Here is a 27,887-nt window from a genome sequence, read left to right as displayed (position 1 = left end):
CATATTAACGTTGATAAATTACTGTTTCCACTTTAAATTCAATTTTATAATCTTCTAAAAGTGTTTCTCGACATCATATACGCATTAGTAGAAAAAAAAAACAGGAGGAAAAATTCTTACTTGACGTTGTAGTGTGTTTTGCTACTTGTAGCTTATGCCAATTTTTCTAAGAGTTCTCGGAAAAAATACAACAAATTAAAATGGTCGAAGGGAAATCTAATGAATGGATATGAAAGGAATTTATGAAAATAACTTTGTAACAAATTTAAGTGTGTTTGTTAGTTAGAAAAAATACAAGTTCAGTTTCAAACCCTGTGCATTCTACGAACTCTGGTGTTAAATTTAATTGAACTTAAAAATATATCACTTTGACATTTCCATTAAACATTAAAACTTCGAGATTTTCGATAGAATTATTAGAAGCTATTGAGACAAGATTTATTCAATATTTAGCTTTCTACTTAATCATTTTGTTAATTTATAAGTATAATTTTATTCGGAATGTGAGAACCAATATATTGTAAAAGATGTTTTAATTAAAGTTTTATAATTAAAAAAAAATAATACATTTGATGTAGCCTCTTAGTCAATATGTTTAATTCTGTGTATGATACCAAATAAAACGAAATTTATGCAAAAAAAAAAAAAAAAATTAAACTTTTTTTGTTATTAATAAATTCACTGACACAACTCAAGTCCGCTATTCGGACCATTCATCTAATTAGATGACACTTTTTCGTTATCTCTTAATTAATGTAGTAGAAATGGGGTAATCGAATTAGAAAATAAGTGTGAATAGCAGGCAATTTACACGGCAGTAAATGTGTTAATACACTTGTGTGATATAAAAATACTTTAAATTGTCATTCTTTAAAATTATTATTAGCCTAACTTCGTATTTTCTTTTTAGATAATTTTGTATCTTGAATACACAACAAAAGGATGATGTTTTTTTTTTTTCATACAATTTATGAATCCTCTTAAGTGATGACAACTAATATTGTTCTTATTCTTCGCGATGGGATAAGAGTTTAATTTAAATTAAATTTATTTTAGTATATTCTTAATAAGACTATTTTAAAACTATTTTACACTAATTATTTTAAACTATATTTTTTATGCATTTAGGGTGAGATTTCAGAAGCCATGAAGTTCCTCTTCTAATTTTTGAGAATTTTCGTTTGACTGCATAAAGTGAACGAAATTAGAAAGCTTTTGAACACTCTTCTGAACAATGATCCCTTTTTATTACATATTTAATTTGTTGTTTATAAGGTCGTATTTGAATGTAAAAAATGTATACTATTAGTTAATAAATTTATGCTCATAAATTCTACTTTTAAATATTTTGATAATAAATAGCAAATAATGCACGAGTTTCATTTATTAAATAGCATCTATGTTTCAATTGAAAGAAGTTGATAATATCATCATCAAAGTATAAAATTGCAAGGATAAGATAAGCGGCAAATAATCGAAATACTTTTTTTTAAATCGACAACTAAGCATTATGTGAAGAGTAATCAGAAGTCTTTTAGAACTTTGAAATATAGTTGCTTTGAATAATTTTTTTAAAGTATTTGTAAAATTTTAAATAACGTTTTTGCAAATATTTAAAGACAGAGAAAGCAATATGCAGCCCAGACGATTATCACGTTTTATAATTGTTATAAGGCTTTCTAAAAGTAGGTTCATAGTAAGTAAAAAAAAGAAGATTTCATAGGTTTATAAGGCTTTCTAAACCTTTACAAGCATTTCAAAAATGCAGAAAGAGTTGTTTAATAACTTAATATTTTTTATGAACCACAAGCTTTAATTACTTACCGCTCCAAATTTGTGCATAACCAAGAACTGCTCGGTGGTTTGATCAACGCCATCCCTGGTCAGCTTCCAGTTCATGTACTGAAATTAATGAAAGAAAGAACAAAAAGAAAAATTTACAACCGATTCAAAAGTTTCTTTTGATTTTCACGAATAACATTTAAAAATAGTTTTAATTTAGTGAAGTAATTACATATAAAAATACACTACATTTACACATTTGGAATATTTATATAATATAATAAATATTTATATAATGTCTAAATTTTATATTACGTATTACATATAAAAGAGCAATATATTGCATTTATGACAACATTTTTGAGAATAATGTTTGAATTCGATTATTTTGAGAGATAATGCCATTCTTTTCTTTTATATGCTGCCTAACCTTTTCCGTTATTAAAAAGGAAGAGACACCACAGGTTAGTTAACTTATACGAGACTCATGGATCTTTTATAAGAACAAGGATTTTAAATAAAATTTGATAAAATTTTCTGTCTATCTTTAAAATTTATTTCGTAGCATAAGGGTGATAAAATAATAAATATTTATATCAAGGTCATTACATTAGGCTTCCTTGTAATAGCAAGTCCTTAAAAAAATGGATAAAATTTTGTGCGTATTTTCAAAATTTATTTTCTAGCATAAGGGTGATAAAATAATAAATATTTATATCAAGGTCATTACATTAAGCTTCCTTGTAATAGCAAGTCCTTAAAAAAATGGATAAAATTTTGTGCGTATTTTCAAAATTTATTTTGAGGCTTAATGGTGATAAAATAATAAATACTTATATCAAGGTAATTATATTGGACCGCCCTGTTATGACACGACAATCGATTGATTTGCTAAATTAGCCTTCCAATTTACTGATTAACTTAAACTCATTTATTGACGCGTTTCCAGGTCATTTCTACATTTAAATTGTTTTATACTTTCATTTTATTGCACATTTAAAAGTATAAATTCAGTAATTCGATGCACGGGTCAGACATGCGAAGGGGTAAGGATCAGATTTAGCAGCAAGTAATACAGTACAGCGAGAGCCCATTTTGATACCTGAACTTAAATCCCAAAATAGTTTTTGAGCTTCTTCTTACCCCTTCATTAGAACAGTTTTGCAAGAATAACAAATTTATTTTTTTACTAATATCACAGATTATATACTAAAGGATATTATACATCGTTCCATGTATTTTAACTCAACTTAATTACTCTCCTTATTAAAAATGTTTTTCCGATATTAAACTGATACCCAAGAATTATACCTTCTAAAACAAAATAATTATCTGATAATTTGTTTTCGCGTAATTTTATTCGTTAATACGTGATGCAGCCTTCGCCTCATTTTGCTAATTTATTCTTTACGGACGATAAATATGACGGGACTTTTTTCCTTAGTAAACGAGCAAATACTATTTCGGTTCTCTAGTAACTCATTTGTAGAGTCTCGTTTTACTTCCGTGTCCTATTGAGTTACTCTATTTATGATCACCACAGTTATTACTAATAAGCGAAGCCAAAAACGAGTGACTCTAGAGACCGGCAAAAGCGATAAGGTATCTCAACGGTACATAGCTTGAAAAAAGAAAAAGCATCTTCCCACTTCTTCATCAAAATTACTATTTTAAGTGTACTGGTACGCTCAAAACAAAGAAAATCGTTAGAAATTCAGTTATAAATAACAGGGATTTTTATCTGCAAGTAAATTTTATATCTGATGTAAAATTTAATTTATATATAGAGAGAAAGAATGAGCTTTTTTCATTATAAAACAACAGAAAAATATTTGTTTCTTAATGTATGCGTTTTTTAGAGCAAATCTAATACGCGTTGCGATGTGATAATTTTCAACTTCAAAATTCGATGTGACCAGAAAAAAGAATTATGAATAATATCAATATATGTGAGCATAGATTAAATAATCACAGTGAACTTTTCTTTATTTTAATAAACTTATAATATAAATTTAAAAGAAATATTGTATGTTGAAAATCTAAAATGTATATATTTTTTATTATAAGTAGCTTCTTAAAATTATGTTTCTGTGTAAAAATAAATAAGAAAAAAAGTTTAACAGATGCTTAATGATTGTAAGTATTGTAATCTAAGATTTCATATTTGCAATAAAAAGAATCTTTTCTATGCTTAATAAAATTAAAAAAAAATAAAAATGTCTCGAGAAAAAGGCGAAAATTTATGCCTTTCTATCACTGGGGCTCTTGTCATTTTTAAAAGTTGATTTCTGAGCTTTCAGCTTTACAAATCAACACACATTATATATACATTTATGTAATCAGTGAATGCTGCCTATTTTAAGAGACTAAAATTGAAAAGTCATTCTTTTTTAAAGGTACAAATATTCCTAAAAATTCAAATCCACATCCATCCCTTTGAACTAGAGATAGCTTTATTTTCCTTAAATTATGAAATCAGTGCATACAAAAATGTTCACCTCTATCTTAAATTAATTAAATTATAGAATAATCTCATAATTTTCTCCCAAAATTTTAATTTCTTGTAATATGCTAATATTTGTTAAGCATAACTAAAAATCTACAATTATAGCCTAGTTTCAAAGGTCTGCTAATAGGCTCAAAATAATTTTTCATAAATAAGCTACTATATCGTGTGAATTTCAAATAAATAAATGCAATATATTTTTGGAATAATGCCACAAAGACATAGACTTTGTTTTTGCCTAATACTGAATATTAAAAACAAAATCAAAATAGTTTTTTCCCCTTCATATTAGAGGTTAAGTAAGCTGTGTACAGTTCAATACAATATGTACATTACAAGGATTTTAAAAAGTTTAATGTATTTAGATTTTTTTTGTCTACATAAAACTGATTTTTAACAGTTTAATTTTGGCATTCGGTCTATAACTATTTACTTTATAATAATATTATATTATTATTAAGACAACCTATTATAAAGATAAATAAAAGATTATTTATTTTTCAGAATCGTTGCTGACCCATGGATTCACAAGAAAAGAAAGCGCATTATAATATTTGTTTAACTGAATTGAAATCTATCGTTACCATCCAAAGAAGGTTTAGAATTCAGTTCAAATTAGCGGGTGTAATCTCTCAAAAACTTTCTCGCATACTTTCTAATAAGTGTGTTATTCATCCCCCCCCCCCGAATAAAATTGTGAACTCTGGAAAAAAACCATGAAAACTAAGAACACTCAGATTTTTATTTTCAAAGTCTCGCATATGAGGGCTTTGAACTTCGCACCATAAAGGAGAAAACCGGGTATACATTTAGACATATTTTCAAACGATTGAACCAAAATTTGATGCAAAATTACTATTTAATAAAAAGATCACATATTAAATTTCATTTATTTAAATCAGTGCGTATTGGAGTTATCACATTTGCACGTGAAAATACAGATCAATAGATTGTGAATCCTTTAACGATTTATATCAAATTTTAGTAAGGATTTATATTTTAGATGATAAATTTATACATAAAATTTATCTATGTAGCTCTTTACGTCTTGTAATTAATGTGTTTGTGGTTCACAGGACAGACAGAGAAACAACCTGCTGATGGATTTTATACACAGTTTGGTGTAAAGGTCGGATTCAGGAATGTCCGAAGTGAAGAGAAAAATTTCAAGTTCGTTAAAATTCTGAATTCAAATTTTTATACAATTACAATACTTTCTCTTTGTACACTTCGCATAGGAAAAAGTATTAATTTAAACTTTATGGTCATTTTAGTACAATTTATCTAATAAATTAATAGGAAATAACTGCCTTTCAGAAAGCTGTTCTAGCAGACAATTGCGAACGATGACACTTCACTTTCAAATGCAGGTATAAATGCTTTGTGCTTTAATTCATACTGTACAAAGAGACTTCTAAATTCTGATATTTTTAAAATATAATATGCTTAAAAAATATCGTCTTTTCAATTCCTATAAATTAAATTGTCATTGCTGAGAATCCATCAAATCATTTTTATATGAAATATCGAATATTTCCACAGGTTTTACAGGAACTATTAGAATAAAACATAGGAAGATAATGTAGTATATGCTATGAAACTTTAAAAGACTTCTCAAATAGGCTTCTCAAACTGTGAAAATATTTTGGTTGATAAAATTGTTGGAAATTTTAGAAATATTAACGCGTAGAGCATAAATGAAATGATGAAGAAGAATATGCGTATTGAAAATTTTCAATATTTCAAAATTCGTATTTGTAGCCAAATAAAAATTTGTATAAATATATAATCGTAAAGAAAGTGCTATTTGTGAATGAATGTTTAAATATCCTTTTACAAGCTACTAGAGGATTGCAAAACGAGGCACATTGTTTTCAGTGATATTCCTACAGATAATTGGAGGAAGTTTCTAACTTTTTCTAAATTCTAAATATTTTCAAAATATCTTTCTTTTTTTTTTTTTTTTTTTTTTTTTGGATGTACTGTGACTTTTTAAATACGAAGTATACAAAGAGAACATATTGTAAATTCGAGCTCGAGATTTTGAAAAATCCCCACGTTTCAGACATTATCGAGTCCGATAAACATATTTTTGGAAATAATGACTGAAAAAATCAATAAAGGAAAAAAAAAGCTTTAAAAACATTAAAAATCTAGATGATAACATAAAGTAGACAGTTTTATCATCTAATGTGTAGGTCCGTATTAAGTTTTGAATTAAATTCTCAAACGATTTGATCGTATGTCAGTCTGTATTTTCACATATTATAAATGCGGTAACTCAAAAAAAGCTCGAAATCTGATTTTCGACACTCAAAATCTGATTCGTGAGTTTGTTGCTAAAATTGTAGTTCCGAGTCACATTTTAGTTTCAATCGGTCTACAAATAGGAGACCAAAATATGTATTCGATTTTCTTCTCTATATTACGATGCTATACACAAAATGTGAGGGGCAGTGAAAATAAAAACCTGAGCACTCGTGGCGTTAATGGCCTTGCTCAGATCCGCAATTGTTATGTGGGAGTAGAAAGGTAATATTTTTTATTTAAGCGTATGCGAGAAAGTTCCCATTGATTTGTTATTTATTCTGGTGAGAGGCCGGATAGAAGCCGACATTTCCACTTGAAACATCTACACCACAACCATGGAACTTATGAGAGAATTCTTAGGACATCAACATCCAAGCCACAAATCTTCCTATTTGAGATACATCCCGTCTTTAGAGTGGAGGTAACTGTACCCCGCAATACTGATATGCTTACCAGGGATGTGAAATCTTACTTACTTACCCACAACCTCTCATCCTCTGATATGTGTAACTTACCTTCACTAAGGATAGTTTTTCCTAAGAGATTTCTTATGATAAGTATTATTTCCAGACAAAAATTATATGAAAGTGACAATTTATTTGGGATGAATAGATGAGAATATAATTAATCAAGATAATAATTTAAGGGCAATCTCATAAAAAAAAAAAAAAAAAAACCCAGGAGAAAAAGAAAAATGAAGAAGACTTTAGCGAAAGATTATATTTAGACACAAAAAAAGAAAAGAAAACAATAACAGAATAAATTATTATGAATGATTAAATAAATAAATAAAATCGAAACATAAAAGAAAATACTGTAATAACCCAGAAGCTTCTTACTTTGTTCATTTTTGATTTTGCCATTATAATATGAATGTTTTGAATTGCAAAAGGGATTAAAATAAGGAATAGTTTTGACAAACATTTCTGAACCTTTTAAATTTTTATATATTAATACAGCATATCTTGATTATGTATTGTAAGATTAAAGAGAGTATCTTAAAACACTTTTATCACATTTGCAACAAAACTGTTGATTAATTGCACTGCAGCATTATCATTGTCTTTAAAAAACATCCGCTCTATCATCGATCTGTTCATTATTTCATATATCATCATAATATGAAATAGTATCTCACTTTAATTTGTTTTAAAAAATTTACTATTTTTTATGCTTTTTTAAATTACGAAACAAAATAAAAAGCATAAAAACTTCAGTTTCCCTATTGTTGAATAGACAAAGAATTTTGAAAGTTGAAAATGTCTGTCTGCTTATGTTTTGAAAATTTTGGAATATGTCTGTCTGTCTTGATAAATGTTTCAAATTACATGGATAAAATTTGGTATATCGTCTTTACACCAAATTTGTTAACTCCTGTCAAATTTCGAATGAAATTCATACTGAAGGAATTTATCTATTTATCTATCCGAATACAAGTGAACACACTAACCGCAAAACACATAGAGACAGACGAATAAAGTTTGGTAAGCAGCTTTAGCATCTTAAGTGTAGATTCGTATCAACAAACTTTCAAACAAGACCATCTATGAGTTGATAGTCTCAAATTTAGTACAGTCTCATATATGTAATGCTGTAACTCAAGAATGCAACGAATAGATAAATGAAATTTGGTATGTTATCTTGTTTCTGAAAATGTAATTCTATATCAAAATGAATGAGTTCTGTATCTGCAATGAATGCTGTGTTAATTTTGTCTAAACAAAGTTTAAAACGCTTATGTGCGGAACTTTAAAAATAAAAATCTGTGCATGAGTGGTGAAAAATAATATCGGTGAATAATACTTCTCTCTAAATATGCGCAAAATTTAGAGGAGATTACTCTGGCTGTTTTCAACAACGTTCTACACTTTCCGTGAAGGGCAAAAATAAATTTTAATTCAACTAAACAACTAAACAAATAACATAATGTACTTTCGTTTATAGTCAAGTCCCAGGCCAACAAAGATTTTGAAAAATAATGATTTATTTATTTCTCTTATAGACTGCCGTAGTAATAGCACATTTATTATAGTATTATAAAATGAATAATCATAAGTCGTCTGCCAAAGATAAATTGCAAAAAAATAAATTTTCCACATACAAGAAAAATCTTGATACATTAACATTTCTAATCGTTTTCGCACATTCTTTGATTACACATATACCTACAAAGTTAGGACAGCATTGAACCGCTCGCGAACTTATTATTAACTCTATGAACAGACTAGCATGAAGAAAACATACCCTGTCCTTGAAGTACTCCATCATTCCTACAGCAGTTGCGACGCAGTGGATCAAGATAAGACCGAGCACTCGATCAGCATGAGCCAACTGAAAGGAAAGGAATACTTTAAATAAAAGAACAACAATATATAAAATACTAAAAAATAGTACACACACAATTTTAACTCTTAATATGAAATATTAAACGTTGCTTTTTTTTAGTGTTCATCATAAAAATAAATAGAAACATTCGCTCATTATTGATCTGAAGCGCTGACTAGCTTTTACATTATTGAAACTTGTTTCTTATGAGTATTATACAGACTTCTAATTTTTGATATTTAGTTCTACCTCATATTGCATGAATGCTATTCTGGCTTCCGTACAACTTTATTTTGAGTCATGACGGAAGTCTCACCTATCTACTTATGGCGCTAAAACTACTTGGATGTTAATTAAATACAGAAGCTTCCCTTCTTTTCTGGCAAAGATGATGTAGCTCTAAACGATTAGAATTTTGTTTCTTTCGAGGTACTTTTCTTCTGGGTCTCTTAATCAACATGCTAATAGTATTTCTTCCCTGTTTTATTGAATGCTGTCATGAGTGTTGGATATATTTAGTATTAATGAGGTAAGACAAGAATGGATAACTCCATAGGAGGCCACGTTATACGTTGTTTAGATAAATCCGCTTTTAACTCTGTATTTTTCTATGATTGATTAATAATTTTATAAGAAGCAAAATATTTAAAACTTTTCAATAAATGCAGTTATTTAGAATTTTCTATCCATTCGGCATTTTGAAGTAATTTTGAATAAAAATTTTTATGAACATGCTTTAAATATTTATTGTTGATTCTATTCTTAATATAACAAATTATAAGTAGTAATCTTCGGTAGTGTGTATAAATTTCGGATTATTATCTCAAGAGTAATTTTGAAGGGAAAAAAGAATTCAAAAGCAGTTCTAAAACTCATCAAGTAAAATAATAAAAATAAACGAGATACAGTGAAAAAAGAAATGAGGAAATATACTATAAACACTTCAGATAATCCATCGCTAAGTTTGAAAAATACGCTTTCATTGCGATACTTATTACTTATGATCATTATTTATTAAATTTTTAAGTGGAAAAATATTAAAAAAAGAGGCATAGGTGGTTAAAAAATACTTACAGTGAAGCGGACAAGGATGTTGGCACCTGCTCCCTCACCAAATCCAACAACCAGCTTGACTCTGGAAGAAAGATAAATTTATAAGAAATGTTGTAGACAAATACAGATTGTGTAAAAAAAAAAAAAAAAAAAAAAAAGGAAATTTCATGCTGTCCTTTCAAAAATAAAATGAAACAATTTGCTAAGAACCTTCATTTTCCTTTGAAATACTGATTTTCAGATTTTAGCTATGCCTTATCTGAAATGGTGTTTCTAGGATCACAAAATGAAGAACAATTGTGATATTTACCTAGTTTTCTTATCCTCTAAACTGGCTGCCTTTGGCGACAAGTTTGTTCCCTAAGAATATTGAATAGCTTTGGTCCAATTTAGATTCCTTACATGCAGAGTGTCTATATTTTTCTGAGCAAGTATTTTTAAACTTCAAAGTGTTCAAAGATCCAACCTTTAATTGTTTCAAAATGTAAATAAATTTTAAAATGACTCCATTTTTATACTTAGGATGATTCCAGGTGTGTGTTGTTTTACACATGCACATGAATATATGTTTGATAATGATCTTCTAGAAAGGTTTTGGTTACAGATTTAATGAAAAAAAATTATTTTGAGAAGAATTCTTAACAGGCTCATAGTTAAAAGCCTGGAATTTTTTTCAAAAAACTATTTTTATTTCAAAATATATTTTCCCTGATATATATATATATATATGCATATAAAGTATTTTTATAACTTAAAAAATTATAATGGATGAAACGGAGATCACATTCCTACACCCACCTGCCTAAACCAACCGCACAAGCATTCGCTTTTATTATTATGACAAATGATCTAAAATTACTAAGCATTTAACAAATTTCTGCTTTTTTTTTAAAAAAAAAAGGTAATTTTTTAGAATACTTAGAGTATTGTTACTCTGTTTAAAAGCAGATAAATATTTAAATATACGCGCAAAAGATTTTGCCATAATTCGTTCAGCTTTATGCAGTTTCACAATATTAGCTTTCAAGACTAAAATGTTCATTTTTCTGTTCAAATCTTTCTCTTACAAAAGCTTTTTCAGAAATGTTCGAGTTTTATATCACTTATAGAATCTTAGGTGATGAAAGGCCAGATGGAACATCAGCAAATTCTTTAGTGTTTCAAGTTTCTCCTGACGATCATAAATATAACCTTTTTTTCTTTCGTTTGCAATACTTTTTTTTTTTCGTTTGAGGGAGAATTTGGTTTTTCCTTGGTCATTGAAATATGAGAAAAGAAAGGTATCTCGAGCAATGAAAGATCGAGGAGAGACTGTTGTAGCTTGGATCATTAACTTGATCTCGGTATGCGCTGCCATCTTGTAGCAAGTAGTTGAACTATCACAAGAAATATTCATTAATAGTTAGTAGAAATCTGCTGTTGTTTACCCTTCAGTTATTTGTTATGAGCGCAGTTACAAAATTGTTTTTCTATGCAAAAAAAATTTTTTTTGACGAAGTATATTTTTTTATTAGAAAATAAAATTGTGTGAGTATTTTCAATACATTCCAATTTGGGCAGTATAATTTAACCCTTTCTAGGGCCGTGGAAAGTATGCTTCCCACCAAATTTATCAATCTTAGTATGAAATTATGTAGGTTGGCATAAGTTCTGGCAAATTTTTTTAGAAAGACAGAAACTTAGAGGCTTCAGTTCTTTATCTCACACAAAATGACGTGTCTTGATTTGTTAATTAATTAATCAAATTAAATTTATCTAATAAGCTAAATGAATCCCTTTTCTTATTCTAATTTCAAGTCTAAAAATATTTTAACATAATATGACTAGAAAAAAATGGCCCTTTAAAGGGTTAATAAGAAAATTTACATTATGTTTATATATTTGAATATAATATGTAAAGATTGCTTCATGACCGAATTGTAAACCATTGTCTCTTGTATCTTTGGGTCACAAACACATCCTGTACTACAGATGACCGATCGAGATAAATGATGTTCATTACTGTGGTGTTTTTCAGGTTGTAATACAATGCCACAGAACAAGGTGAAAGAAAAACATGAAAATAGTGATAAATAGTGATTCTGATGCAATAAAGTAAGCAACTGAATCTGTGTATTGAAGAAGAAGAGAAAATTTTCATTAGAGAGTCGTGCAAATTTTTTAACGCTACATTTACAAAATTAATTCATCATTTGGAGACTTTTACGAAGTTTGAAAATTAAATTTAAATATAATATTTAATACAACATTAGAAAAATATCCCCCCCCTCCCCCCCAAAAAGAAAAGAAAAATAAAGAGTATTATTGAGAAGAGTATATATACAAAGCAGCAGAGAAGAACTATGGATTTATGAAGAAAGGAGCTCGGAGTCTGATTCATAAGTTTGCAGTAATAAAAAACAAAATTAAGTTATCAAGATAAGCGAAGAAAAAATAAATGGAGAAGAATAGTCGAGACTATACATGATAATGTACGCCACAAAATTATTCTAAAGAAAACTATAAAAGACAAGTTTGTCAAAAGCAACACTTTTAATACTACCTTTATTGAGACCTTCTTTAAAAAATTTCAAATCACTTGTATTTTAGTTCTTTTAAAAATTAATTTTGAATTATTTATTAATAAAATAATTCGTTAATTATATTTTCAATTTGAAGTACTTATTTTTTTTAAACACATTTTACTAAAATCAATTCTTGCTGATGTGAAACATATTCATCAAACGTGTCTAGATAACTCATATTTTGAATCTATTATGCATATTTCAGGGAAAAAGGTGTGTCAGCATCGCCTTGTTTTGAAATAAACTAAATTCTTAAAAATTGAGCTCAAAATCACTTTTTAAAATGATTTTCCCTGCATTTCCGTAATTCAATTATATGAATGTAATAATTTCATTTTATCTGGGTTCTTAAAATAATCATTTTCTACTCGAATTTAAACTTCACTTTGGTTTCTGAGTTCCGCGGTTTTCTTTTTCGTTCCTACGCGTTTGAAATAACTGCTAGATCAGCTATAATTCAGTGAAAATTCCTTTTTGAAATTATATAAACTCTAAATGCGAGTTTAGAGTTTATATAACTTCACCACTGCTCTACCTTTTCATGCCTTCTTTTTCTTTTGCCTGCCTATTGGGAATGTGTGACTACTTTAACATGAACTTATCACAGAACTATTAAAAGAATCTGGAGCATTTTCCTTAACATCATGACGAAACTAAAGTAATCATTTGAAAGAACTCATTATCAGCTTCTTTTATCAAGAAAATAACATTTCATAGATTTACATAATTACAAATGAAAAATAAAAAGATTATGCCCAATAGGGTTAATTTTCTCTTTGGTCTCTTCTTTGATATAAGTTTTCTAAAAAGTTCTACTGTATCGTTAGTGGATTCTTGGCATACAATGCCAGAGGACGCATCTAGTTCAATGAACTCAATCACCATTAGAATGGCGAAAATAAAATTTCATATATTTACACAACTGCAGATGAAAATTAAAAAATTGTACATTGAAGGGTTAATTTTCTATTCGGACACTTATTCAGTATAAATTTTCTTAGAAGTGCTACTGTGTCATATCATTATAGATTCTTGACTGACAGAATACCAGAGGACAAATCAAGTACTAGTTTTGATTATTCATATAAATAGATCTTTTTTGCAAAATATTCTTCTTCCCAAGGCTTCATTAAACCAATTCCTTAGGCAAACTGTGAGATAATTCTGTCTCGAATCCTAAAGGATAAAAGAATCTTTTTTCATGAGGAGGATTTTTTCTCTTCTCACGAACGTTCGAGTTTTCTTTTTATCTTTAAGTGACAAATATTGAGAAAACAGTGCTTGCAACTAATTTTAAATTCAATAGAAATGTTTAAAGACAATGGTGTAACAGTGGTTCAATTGAAATTGGAAGAACATGGAATTGCTTTTAACTAAATTTATGATTTCTCTTTTTTGATGAAGTAATTGAATAAAGTTAATAACAATTTCAGCCCTTTTTTTTTTTTTTTTGCTTTAGGGACGTTTTATTGTGGAAATTGTTTGTGTCGAAAATGCCGAGTTTAACAGTTAAACTCCAAAATAGTAATTGAATGAACTCTATCCTTTATTTGTTCTGGAAATCTAATCAGGAATTTTAAAAGGTGAATCAAATAGAAATTCTTCAGTAAAATTTCTTAGTGAAGAACTTCATTGGATTCTCTTTGAATGATAAATTATAGAAGATTTCATTACTTTATTTAATTCATTGTGTTATTTTTTTTGTCATAGTTGTTTTAAAATAAAGTGAATTTTATTTCGTTAAATAATTGTTGTCCATCATCAGATCATTACAACTGTACATTAAACTAATATTAGCGAAGCTAAATTAAATATTATATTAAGTACAAAATATATGGATAATACTTTTTGATATAAAAAATTTATTAAATTGCTAATAAGATCGTTGGAAATGCTTTTTATGACTGTTAAGGAGAAAACCGCATTAAAATGCCTTAACTTCTATTCAGTGGTACAGCAAAGAAAAGTGATACCAAATATGTACTTTTTTCTATCCCCCTCCCCACATTTAACTCAAGAGAATCATATTAAAGCCCCTCAGTTTTGTTTTCCTGAGCTCTACAAGTCCAGGATAACTATATTCCCTTGCTTCCAGTTGTAAGGTCAAACGCTTAATGGGATTACAGAGGGTTGGTGATAAGGTCTCAGCTTCGAAACCACATCACTGTATAGTGCCATGTAAGCGAATTTGGTGTGTTTTAAATTTGCCGGAGTTCAAAATATCCTTTCTGTGATGTGATCGTCCAGAGAGAGGACGTTTCAACGGTATCGTCCGTTTTTTTCATCGTTATATCGGTTTAAAATTATGAGGTCTATCAACATGATCCTTGTTAAAAAATTTAATAATAAGTCCTAGAAAAAATTTAATAATTAAAATGTAGCAAGCAGTACGGAGTGAACTCTGAGCATTAAAAAATATTTAAATTTCAGCTGTATTAATTTTTTTATACCTGTAGCTCCATTTTGGCAAAAAAAAAAAAAAAAAAAAAACTACAATTACATTTTTACAAAAAAATTTTTCCGTCAATTCTCAAGCTGTATATCTAGGCAGAAAATTAAATGAAAATAAAAAAAATAATTAATGGTAGACGAAATTTTTTCTACATCAATTGTCTTCTTTTTTTCTTCAAAATGTTAACGAAATGTTTCGTATTTTGATGACTTGCTAAATGAATCTTCTTTACTATTACTCGAAAAGGTTTCAGGGCCTTCAAGTTTTATGAAGATGATCTTTTGGGGAAGAGTCAAGACCTATAATTTAGCAAATCTTTATGCAACACATAAATCTCTTTAATCTTATAAATGCATTAAATCTCTTGATCGAAGCACACGATTAACCGACTGTGATATTCAAAGATAATCAGAAATTCTGCTTATTTGAGAAACAGAAATCACAATCTTTTCTGCCTCTTAATGATATGAAAAAAATCATGTAAGTTTCAATTTTCAGATGAACGAAATGTTAAGAAAAAAGCTACTGCTTATTTTAATTTAAGTAAAATTGAAAAAAAAATGTTGAAAGGTGTGAAAGAAAGTATAATGAGTATACTTCTTTATAATAATTATTCTTAGTTAAATAATTCTTTATAATAATTAGTAAATTAATTCAAGGTTTATTTTGAAGTCCATAATATTGAATAACTTCTCATTATTTCACTTCCTAGATGCAGCTTGTAAAAACTCTTCGAATTTATTTTGTTGAGTTGTTGCATCTTGAGCCGATAGATGGCACCACGGCTCCTGACGAGAACTTTTCTGTTCTACTTCATACTCAAGAGGCGTTCTTCAAAACCTCTTAAAAGACGGAATTTTTACGTCATTTTAATTAACATTCATGAAAAGTTATTAATCGTCATGCAATTAAAAGTAATAAAAAAAAATATTATATTTTTCTTGAAAATTTTAAAATTAGAATCTTTTTGATTCGTACTTTTCATATTGCCACCTTCACTGATATTTCACAATTTTTTCAAAAATGACCAACTGAATTACTTTATCAAAGTAAATAAAAAAAAAAATAAAAAAAAGAAGAAAAAAAAAGATTATAATTATAAAAAAATGATAGTTAAAAAGTTTCATTTCATCGCTTCTGTAGGCCATATATATATATTTCATTTTCAAAAGATTTCGAAAGATATAATCGCAGCTAGAAGCAAGATGGGGCTATCTTTCTTCATTCGCAGTTTCAATGATGGGAAATATATTTTTTTTTGCGACTTTGGAATTTTGAAGTATGGGAGAGATATAATTACCCTCTCTCAGCCAGCTCGGCATTAGTAATTAAGTTCTATTTAATAATTATTAATATTTAAATCGTCAGTACTGAAAAATTTGACTAACATTTAGAATTTTTTTCAAAAGAAATTAAATTTTTTTTCTAACCTTCAAGAAAAAGAATTCGATAGCACAATATATAAGAAAAGATGAATTATGCAACCTACATTGAAATATTATGCAAACTTCTTAAAGGAGAGAATAGTTTTTACTCCGTTACACAAATGCAATTGAAATTGACTCCGTTCTGAAACTATTGTCATAACTATAGTCTAGATTTTCGGTACAATTTATAGAATCAAAAGAGAAACAGATCTATAATTTATTGGAGCAAAGAAAATTTTAGGCATCTGAGGCAAAGAAAAAAAATATTTGTGTGCAATTTCTTTTTTTTTTTAATCTAAATTAATTTTAGGATAATTAAGATGTCAATTTTGCTTCTCTAAAAAGTAGTGGTGGTCACGACACTAAAAAAAAAAAAAAAATAGTTCAGTTAGCTGTCTCACTGACTGAGAATGCTTATTATAAAATTTTATTCTGAATTCATAATCTTTATATTATTTATAATGTAAAATTCACGATTTTTAATATTTAAAAAGTAAATGTATAATTATTACATTAAAAAAGGGCAAAAGTATCGTTTATTTCCTGCTTGTTGGAAAAAAATCCAAGAACATCTCTATACTTCGACCAAAAATAAGTTTCACATATGAAACGAGAAGTTTCGTTTCTTAAATTAATTTTTTAATTGCGCCATTTTAATTATATCAATTTTTAAAATTCTTGAATGCATCAATTAATTAATCTCATCTAAAAATGCAAATATTTCTAAATAGTCAAAAATAGTCAAAATAGTCAAATATTTCAGAAAATGACCAAATTTGAAACAAGACAGGCTGAAGAAATAAAATACTTTAACCCTCTGCACGTATGGGAATTTTCGGACAAAAAATTAAATAAATAAATAAATAAAACTACTTCTACTACTTGTGTCAGAAAAAATGATTCTACAACAGAAAAAAAAGTACACGACTGCGTTGGAGCTCTGAAAAAAATATATAGGGCTCTAAGAGAGAGCCAATTGATGCGTATTAAATTGAAAAAATTACAACCAGAGTTAGAAGTGTAAAAAGATTAAGTTTAGTCGTAATGACCTGCTATTTTGCTTTCAAGCTTGGTCTTTCTATTTGGGGGGGGGGGAGGACGTACATAGTAGTTTGGAATCACAGTCACATAAACAGAAAATGCCATCTGAACTGGCAACTTCATCTCCAAATTCTGAGCCACAGCAACGGGAGGATATTTGGCGCAGTCAAATTTGGATTGTACCAGACCCAATATACGGCGGTTTCTTCGGTGTAATTGGGTTTTGAACCTGTAAGTCTCCGACTCCCAAGCCGAGACCCTACTACTGAGTCACTGCAATGAGTGAAAACGGTGAATATTAAGAACTTTGAGAGAGAAGTTGTTGCGAAGCTGGGCGTGTGCAAATTCTGTTTAGACACCTTATAACCAGGTCACCGTGACCCTGATGCATAAAAGTATGCAATAAATAACATTAAAAAGTTGAAATCAAAATACTAAACCGAAAATTATTTATAGAATTCAGATAATCTGGCGATAAACTCAAAGGATTTCTAATAGATATCAAAAGGACAAAAAAAAAGTTATAACGGAATATCGGATTGCAAAAGAAATTTAGTCAGTGAAAGTTTGACAAAATACTTTGCAAGCTCTAAGTTTGGAGGACGGAATCTTAGAGAAAGATGGAGATCAGTCGATTGCTAAATGTTCACGGAAGACGTGTTTACTGTGCTATGCTAAAATTCAGTTGCTAAATGCTATTACGTATTTACTTGAGACAGAGTCTCAAGTAAGCATGCTAAATAATAGTTTCTTTAAACTCTTTTAAATGCTAAATTTAATATTTGAAACAAATAAATACGAAAGCCTCTTTGAATGAAATAAATGTAGTTTATTTCACATTTTCTATATACTGATCAAGGAAATCGAATCAATTATTTTTTTGCCTAAAAATATTTCGAAATTTTCTACGCTTTCCTTTGATATTTGATTGAGAATTCCGCTAACCGTTCCATCAAAACAGCACACAAAACACTATTACAAAAATCTCATACTACTGGCAAACGTTTACTATCTCAGTCCTCAAGATTATATTATGCAAATAACTGCGCCGGGTTCTCTAAAAATAATTTATTTTGTGATAATAATTAGATATCACCATTCATGAAAGGTAAGTTTTTTTTAAACAATTAAGCAAAATGATAAAAACTGTTAAAGTCTGTATCAGAAAAGAATGATTTTCAAAGTATTATTTCTAGATATTATTTATAGCTCCAAAATTCTAAATTTATGACAGAACCAATTTCCAATATATAACCACCGTGTCTGTGAACTTAGTGCAAGCTAAATCTTCTGCCGTGGACGAACGTGGGTGTGGAGTGGAAGCTTGAAGAATGGGGTACTGGCTTAAGTTCTATCCAATTATGATTTGAGTTTTATCAAATAAATTACAATAATATGCTTTACAAGCAATCAATAATTTTCCTATGAAAATAATAATAAAAAAAGCTTAATGCATTTCTTAATAATGCAGTCGAACTTGAGATTAATTAAGGATTATCCTAATGATTATAATACCATCTCGTATGCAAAATTTTTCCCTGAAGACCCAACCCATTTTTATGATTAAATTTTAATTTCAATTAGTTATAGCATATTTTGTTAATTCATTTTAATGGCAATAACTAATTGAAAAAATATGCCCAGACATTGAATCGTACCCATTTATATAGTTGCTCTCCGATTAAACAAAATATGCTTGCAACTTGCAAGGATCCAAGTAAAATATTTAAACCACAGACTGAACAGGAACCTCTAGAAATCCTTTAAATAGAATGTCAAAGCTGAAAGAATGAAAGAATTTCAGAAAATTGTAGCTCGTTAAAACTATGATGTCAAAAGTCAGGAAGTAGAGACCCTTTATTAAGAATAGGAAAGAACTGGAAGAAAATGAAAGGTTAGAAAGATAGGTCCAATGCAGTACGCAATCAGGTATTCTAATGCTTGCGTACCACAAGAGTTGCGAAGGGGCCACAAGTCTAGACGGGAATTTTAATATGATGGCACGCAACGGAAGTCTTAATTAATTTTAAGATTCCTTCCAGTTTAATTAAAAATATCCGACTTTAATTAGAAAGAAATTTAACTTCTTTGGAATTTTTTTAAAGAATTATCTCATTAAGGGAATCTGTACCAACACTTACTGATTAATATAACTACTCATTTTTTGAGAACTACATCAGAAAAATGAATGAATTATGTTTCCAAATTTCCATCTCTAAAAACACGAAAGAAGTTAAACAAAAGCGTATAAAAAGTATTTTTGAAACTGCATTTGTGTCATTTGTAAGGTTAGGGATTCGTTTCGAAGAAACACGAAGTAACAAATTTAACCTTTTCTTCTACGAGCAGTAAAATCTGTACCAATAGATCACCCCTTCCTCTGCTAAGGGAATAGCACATTTGGGGAAAATGCCGAGCAGAAGTATAGCTAATTACATGTCAACATGTCAATTCTGTGAGAAGTAAAAGTGCACTACCGAATTGCTATCAATGTAATTCACGGCACCAATCACTTCTCCGACATTTTGTCGTTAATGAACTGTGTACCGGGCCTAAGTCATCAGAGTTTCGCTCCTCTCCCATAGGTAATCTTTGGAGTCTCTAATCACTTTGTGGATCGTTTCATTTCTTTGTGATACATTGTATTGCTACATGTGAAATGAAAATATTTATCACTAATGTAGGAACACAAGAGATCCCAAGGGGTACGGAGAAGACCAGCGATTTCATTTTTGGATAATTTGAAAAGAGGGAAAACAATTTCTTGTTTCTTCATTCATATAATCTTTTAAGACGAGATCTCTAAGATCTTTTATTTGAGATTTTGTCTAAAGCTTAAGCTTAAAATGAATTCTAATAATTGTCAGTGGTGGTCAGATGATAATGATGACACTTGAACCCACGTTCTACTTTACAAGTATCTAAATCAATCATTTGCCTCATAACTAAATATTTAATAATGGGAACCGATCACATTCATTATGGATCTTGTCTGAATCGAGTGTCGAACCTAATGTCCCTCCAAATATTGAAGCAGATGGAGGTGGTGACCAGACTATCCAATCCATTTATACCGTGGAATACAGCTTACAGAAATTAAATATATGCTAATATTATATTCTTTTTATGCTTTCAACACCGAAATTGATATATTACATGTAATATAGTGAAATAGTCATAACATGAACATTGAAAACATATTTTGATGATAAAAGAGAAGACAAATATTTAACTTAGTATTTTAATTTGAAATAGCACAATTAAGTCCATTATGCTGACTTTATTGGATAGGTATTAATTCCTTCTATTCTGGAATTTGCTGTAAACAATTAGAGGCTTTCGTATAAGAATCGTCTGTCAAGTAATAAATGTAAGAAACTTTAAAAAATACTTTTATCAGGGTATTAAAAAGAAAATATAATTTTTCATTAAAAAATCTGTATGTACTTTTTCATTCTACATCAACGATAGAATCCGGCACTATAGTGTTTATCTGACTGTGGTAGATCATAAACTATTATTCAACATCAAAAATTTTGATTTAGTCAAAGTGGTGTTTTTCACACCTGTCTCCTCCATTTCATCAACGTCAACTTCATCACTCCTGTAGATATGCGAATAGCAGGCAGTCATTCTGGCACTTCAACGTTATTGATCGAAAAAACACATTTATTCAAAAACTAGTCATGGATGATTCCAGATAATTCACTCCCTCGGTCATTCACTTCCATTTCTTGTTAAAAAGAAAGTCAAAAGAATCATCATCTTCTGATTTCTCCATTAGTATCATGTTTTCATTTTCCTTATCATCAGTTTAGTTGCTATTTTCCATATTTGACGTCAAACGGTTTCAAATCATTATTAACACGTTCGCTGCCTTGGTATACGCCTATTATTTGAACCATCTATCTAATTAGATTGCCCCTTCTTTGCTGTCTCTTAAATGTAATAGAGAAAGGTAATCTAATTAGGCAGTATGTATGAATCAGAGGCGAGTCACTCGCCAGCCAACGTGTTAACAACCGACTTTTATAAGTAAAAAGTCTATATGTTTATACTTGATAGATTATTTTTTTAAGTACTAATTGTTAATTTGAGATATAATAATAAAAATTGATTTAATATTGCTTCCTATCATATAATAGCATTAAAAATAAAGATTTTTATAACTTTGAAAACCTGTTCACAATTACCACACGATGAAAACTGTGAAGAGTAATTGGAAACACTTACCTGTTTCTTAGCAGAGTTCCGAAAATGTAACTTGGATTTTATCGTAACTTTTATATTCTATTAGATCCACGAAATATATAACTTATCGACTTACCTCGCGTATAACTCATAGAGGGAACAAAAAGGAATTTTGATAAAGATTTCGCTTACCTTTTTTTATTAACCCTGTTTCAAATAAAGTAAACAAACATTAGAAAATAACACTGAAAAAAAAAAGGCAGAAAAATACTTTGTCTTATAAGGTGTTAAAGAAGGTTTACGACCCATTAAGGTCTCAACGATGCGTACTGTAGTTACCGTTCCCAATGACTCGTTCTGACTTTCTCTAAAGAGTTTCCTAACGTATGGAAATTAATTATAGCTATGTTCTTTTATAGTTAATAATCTTCCAAACTTCATCAAAAATTTTAAATTAACTTTTGAAATATTCACAACAAAATTAATTTTTTGAAACAATAGAAATGCTTATTAAATTTAGAAAAAAAAATTCAGATGGACACTTGCATGTCATTAGCTTTGAAAAGTAATTGTATATAAATAGCTGATTAGATATCTCAAATAAAAATTAGTTCATTGTCTCATTTTTTTCTCATTTGATTGAAGGTTTATTTTTTATAAAATAATCAAAGTTTCTCCGATTCGGCAAAGATCAAGTAAAAAGCCACTTTATTTGATAACTTATTTAGAAATATGACTTTACGTTGCTTGATTATGTGTCGTATTTTAATTTTAATTTGGTTTCCTTTTTTAATTTGAAAGATGATTTATTACCGATTTAAATGTTTCTTATTAGACGAAAATCAAACTTTGAAAAGTTACTTCATATGGAGATATGAATTACTACTTAGATTAAAGTTTCTTTTCTTTCCCTTTTTGATTTGATAGATAATTTATTCTCCACATGCAACTGATTGAAGTGTCTTTTTTTTTCTTTGACTATTAGCAAATTTGACAGTTGGAAGAGGACCGTAGTCTTCAACAAGCTTTTGATCCTTTGCGACTATCGGACGGCGGGGAAGGAGATTTAAACTGGCAATGAGTATCGATCTTGTTGAAATTATTCTATTCGGGATGGTGTTGCCTAGGTGTTTCCGTGCGGTCACAGGAATTTCGGGAGTGTCGCTTTTACGGCAGATAACTCAGAATCCCATGGCAATGGCACGAATTTGCCCATTTCGTCTTTCATTAAGTCAATTTATTATGCGACTGAAATTATATTAAGTTATGTGACCTATATTCAAGATGAATTTTTTAAAAAAAACTTTGTAAAATAGTTATACTTTTGAGTTTTTGAATAAAATAAATAGAAAAACATTTATAAAACCGAAACATACCAGTTAAATGGCAATATTTTTTTTTTATTTGAAAAAAAAAGTTTTTTTATTTGACTGAAATGAGGTCACAAGCAAAAACCTCCTAGTTTAAAAGTTTTTCAAATGATTTGATCAAAATTCTGCAGATATCTTAAGAAATATATTGCCTAATTCATGAATTAAAAAACAATCTGTATTTTTATCCACCCTTTAAGTTATTAGGGTTCGACTGATAAATAGTAAGAAAGTGTCATTTTTTTGCATTGTAAAGTATTAAAGCTATAGAAAATTTCTAAAGGAACAGGTTGATTTTTTTTCTAGTTCAGAAACTGCAGAACATTTATACAGAATTTGAACAAAAAAATGTGCTTTAGATTTTAATTTATGAGGTTTTTCGTAAGAAATATTACCAAAATTTAGAATTTGGCAAATATTATTTAATGATATAAAGTAGCATTAAATACATTATGCAAATATTAAAACCAATGTAATTTCTCAAAGAATGAATGTAGAAACAAAATTCAAACGGTTTTCTGAAGAATTTTTAATTTTGATATAACAGACGGAACCGTTAGCGACATATGGCATCTTGCGGCAATATGCAACAATAATACATCGCACACAAGCATTTGAGAACAAATGCGGATAACTTATATAAGTATTTGCACCAATAAAATGTTGGCAAATTTGACATGTGACACTTTGATTTCACAATGAAGAATACAAGTGATTTCATTAAGACAGCAATGATTTAAAATCTTACTCCTGTATTCTCCCTCAAAATTCATTCTGGACAAATTAGTTTTAATCAGGCTCTCTGACAATCATTTTTGGAGTAATTAATTAAAATATAAACGTCGTTCAATAAATGGATGTAATTACTTATTTTTAAGGATATATTTTTTACCGGAAATATATATTGTCTTATTTTTATTTCGATAATTAGATGTTTCAAAAAATATTTTGCATTCTCACAGGTTTTTTTTTGTATTTTTTTGCCTTTACGGAGGAGATCTCTTACAGTTTGAGACTCTTTGATCCAAATAAATTGTAATAAATAGCGAATAGTTAATGTTCATTAGCATTCACAGTTCATTAGAATTGAAAACTGTTGGACTGACTCTTAGAATTAGACTTTTAATGGTTCCTTTATTCGTAACTATTGAGTCTTTAATAGTTTCTATTTCTATCATTGTAGTTACATTATATGCTCATGAGCATGCGTATGAGTCATTTTTTTTGTATACTAAATTTCTCACATAAAAAGGAAAACGATTCAATAAGAAAATATTTTTATTGTTGTTGTTCACTTTTAAATATGATCTATACAGCTTCATTGAACTGTTTATAGATCAAATCTATCAAAAGCTGATTATTCTGAAATTTTCAGTACAATTTAATAAAACTACGAAAAGAACAACGAAAGCTTTTTGAAGAATAAAATAATTTTTTTTTTCAAGTTTTTTGCGGAGTCTGATCACTTAGGAAAGTCCTGACAAATGACATTACATTTTTCACCATGGTAAATGAAGCATTTTCCATTAGATTTAAAACCACTATAATCTGCTGCTAATTTCCGTGCCCGGGCATTGTTTATGTATTCTACTACAAAAGATCGTTTTAAAAAGATTACAAAAGAATTCTGCCGTGGTTTTTGAACATCTTTTTCCCGAGTTCTTATGAAATCATCTGCTAATTTCAGAAAATATAAGGTTTTTATCGTAAACTATAAAAAGTTAATAAGTGGCAAAGATGTTAATATTGTTAAAAACACCACTGAGATATAATTCACTTCAATGTTTGAGGGAGATATTCCTCAGCCTTGTTTTAAAAGATGATTTTTTTTAGTTTTGATAGATATTAACATCCGCAGCATTAAGCAAGCTACAATCCACATTTCTTTTTACTAAAAAAACTACTATTTTGGCAATAACTTTTTCGGCATTAATATTTTAAGGACTCCTGCAACGCTTTTTAAATATTCAGTTCTTCATCACGAGAAGTGGAATTGTTTATTGGCTTGATCGCCTGTTCAACAGCTGTAAGCTGTATTCATAAAGGTATATGACTGAGATAGAGGAGGATCATTACAAATCGTCCGTGAAAAACATCTGCTATTTTTATGAAATAAATGGGAATAGGATTTTGACGATATATCTGGGTCATTTGATATCTCTTGATGAGCAACAGCATTCGCAATACAAATAGCATAAAAACATGTTTTCTAAAGGAAAAATCAAGAAGTTTTCTGAAGTTAGAGTGCGTGTATTTTATTCTGAGAACTATCGATTTCATCGATATTTCGTTAATGTCTCATATTTTGAGATAAAAAGAAGCTAAACTTTTCATTTTCTCAAGATACGAGAGCTATACAGAAGATATTGTCAAAATTTATTTTTCTTTCATGGTTTTCGATGACAGAATATCATAATGTCTTCATGTCGCTTACTCGGCAAGAAATGGATGATCATTCGCTGATATGATATTAATACCATACCATTCCATTTACGGAGTACACCAGTATTGCTGATTTGCTGCTAAGTACCAACATGATATATTAAAAGAAATTTTTTCGGTACATCGTCGTTGGAAAATAAGCTAAAATCAGTTTCCACTGCAACTGATTTTCGCATGCATTATGTTACATTTCTTATGACATACAAAGAATTTCTGCTGATTATTTAACTGTAATAGTTTAAAAAAATGAATAACTGAATTAGGAACTATTTTTAATTTTATAATCAGCCAAACATTCGTAATTATTTTAGTAAATAATTCGATCTCACAGCTAATCCAGTCGCACTGTCGCATCATTGTTAAGGTGAACTTTTAGTGTTCCAAATGATGCTAACTAATTAAGAATATATGGAAAAAAACCAAGCTTCTGTTCAAGACTAAAAGTTTTTCAATTTGTTATCAGTTAATTCTCAAATCACTGGTTTAATTTTCATCCGTGAATAGAAAATTACATAGAAATGGTCATAGTAACAGTAATCTAGCAGTGATTCCCACTGTATGTAAGAATATCTTACAAGTAACTTGCGAGAAATAACTGTTAATTTTAATACTGTTGTACAAAATATCATATAGCCTTTTATAATTCTATAAGTCTTTCTATAACTTTCGTAATACTTAAATTAATTTATTAAAATGGTTTTGAAGGAGCTGAATGTAATGTAATGTGAATAATTTTATATAAAAGTTAATAATTCACCCCGCTATCAAAAATGTTTACTGAGATAATAAATTTTCTATATTAAACAATTCATAGAAAATTCTTGACCATAAATGAATTATAACTAGACAAATGTAGTTTAGAATCAGATTAATGTAGTTTATAGAAATGCAAAGTACTTCTTTGAAGTTCCTGATATGTTTCTTGTTAAAAAAGAATAAAAAGATAATTTTTTTTCAAGTGGCATATGTCAGATATGTCAGATAGAAAATTATCTAAAGTAGAAATGTATCTAAAATTTTCGAAAAACTCTTCGCAATATCTTTCTTTGTTAAAAAAAGGATGAAGGAAAAAATGTACCAAAATTTATCTCCATTCTTAAAACGCATTGAGCTATATACATAATTTTTTTTAACTTTTCCATACAAGAAAAAAAAGCTTTTTTTTGTTGATGAAATGCTATAACTAATTTTCTACAATAAATTCCGTTTAAGAAGTTTCTGATATCAATTTGGGTTTTCTCAAACTTCTTCTTTGAAACTCGCCGTTTTGCTTTTCAATTAGATACTATTTCAGAATAATGTGTGATATTGAAAAGCATAAAAGTGAACCCATATCAGCAGTTTGCATTTCTCTATTATATGTCATCAAATATAATATCGTATTTCATGTACGATGCTGAAGAAGAGAAAAGATAATCCATATGAACAGCGAACTAGACAATATTGTATGGCGCCAAATTTGTTTTTTTTTCATATTGTATCTCTTGTCCGTGGCTAATGGCTATATTTATTGCTATGCCTGGATCATTTATGAGCAATAGAATTCAATAGAATAGAGCCCAAGAGCGGTTGAAAACATTTGAAGATCTTATGTTACGCTCACTTGTAAAAGGAGGGGAAAGTCTCCCCTCTTTATCTTTAGAATTTACATTTTAAAAGAATTTTTTAATATCTCATTCATTGGTAAACTCAAGATTGGATTGATGCAATAATCAGAACAATATATCTGTTTGCTGTGCAGAAAATGCAAAACACCCAGCATTATTCAGTGTTTTAACTTTTTTTAAATAAAAATACAAAAAAACCCTTTAATTTATTTTTATGCTTACTTAAGTTGGTCCAGAATGGATACAAGATCCTCTCCAAGAGTTTGGATAGTCGGATACACGAAACTGTAAAATAAAAGAAAGAAATCCTCGCCTTAAATACAAGAAGAAAAAAAAGAAACATTTGAAATAAAATCAAGCGTCTTGCTTATAAATCTAAAGCGCAAAGTTCTTTGAAAGACTAGAGTATGCTTACTCAGCTGGTAGATCATCAGCATGGTCGTCTTGGCCTGGTATATCAACATGGAGAAAGACTGATCTTTGTTTGATCTCAGTCATTGATGGATGAGTCACAAAGGTCCAGAAGTTGGAATCTAAATAAAAATTGGTCATATGCAAAGATTTAAAATCTTTATTAGAAAAAAAAATGAAATGAAAAAAAAAAGATTCGGTATTTAATTAAGTGTTTTTTTTAACTTTCATGAACACGAAGAACAGAAAGAGTGTACTGTAATCACCAAAAAACTGTTTTTCGAGGTTTTGATGAATCTTCCCGTTTCAGATATGCCCGAGTTCAAGAAGCACACTTTTAGAATTAAATCTGCCTATTTATACAGGGATATAGATGTGTTTTATCTATGTGTGAACACAAGAGTTC

At 28.8% G+C, this 27,887-nt stretch overlaps 1 protein-coding gene across 1 annotated transcript in view; it reads right to left on the bottom strand.

Moving 5' to 3' along the window:
- Positions 1 to 27,887, bottom strand: part of LOC129958243 (uncharacterized protein ZK1073.1-like) — a 95,832-nt gene that overhangs the window by 20,557 nt on the left and 47,388 nt on the right. The window contains exons 4-8 of the mRNA XM_056070546.1: positions 27,486 to 27,603; positions 27,293 to 27,355; positions 9,998 to 10,058; positions 8,843 to 8,929; positions 1,825 to 1,902 (exon numbers count right to left, since the gene is read on the bottom strand). Of these exons, the coding sequence (XP_055926521.1) occupies positions 1,825 to 1,902; positions 8,843 to 8,929; positions 9,998 to 10,058; positions 27,293 to 27,355; positions 27,486 to 27,603 (407 nt within the window). The remainder of the gene's footprint in view (positions 1 to 1,824; positions 1,903 to 8,842; positions 8,930 to 9,997; positions 10,059 to 27,292; positions 27,356 to 27,485; positions 27,604 to 27,887) is intronic.

This window comes from Argiope bruennichi, chromosome X1 (genome assembly GCF_947563725.1).
Source record: "Argiope bruennichi chromosome X1, qqArgBrue1.1, whole genome shotgun sequence".
NCBI lineage: Eukaryota > Metazoa > Arthropoda > Arachnida > Araneae > Araneidae > Argiope > Argiope bruennichi.
The sequence above is the reverse complement of the archived record's forward strand: the minus strand, read 5'-3'. Positions and strand labels throughout refer to the sequence as shown.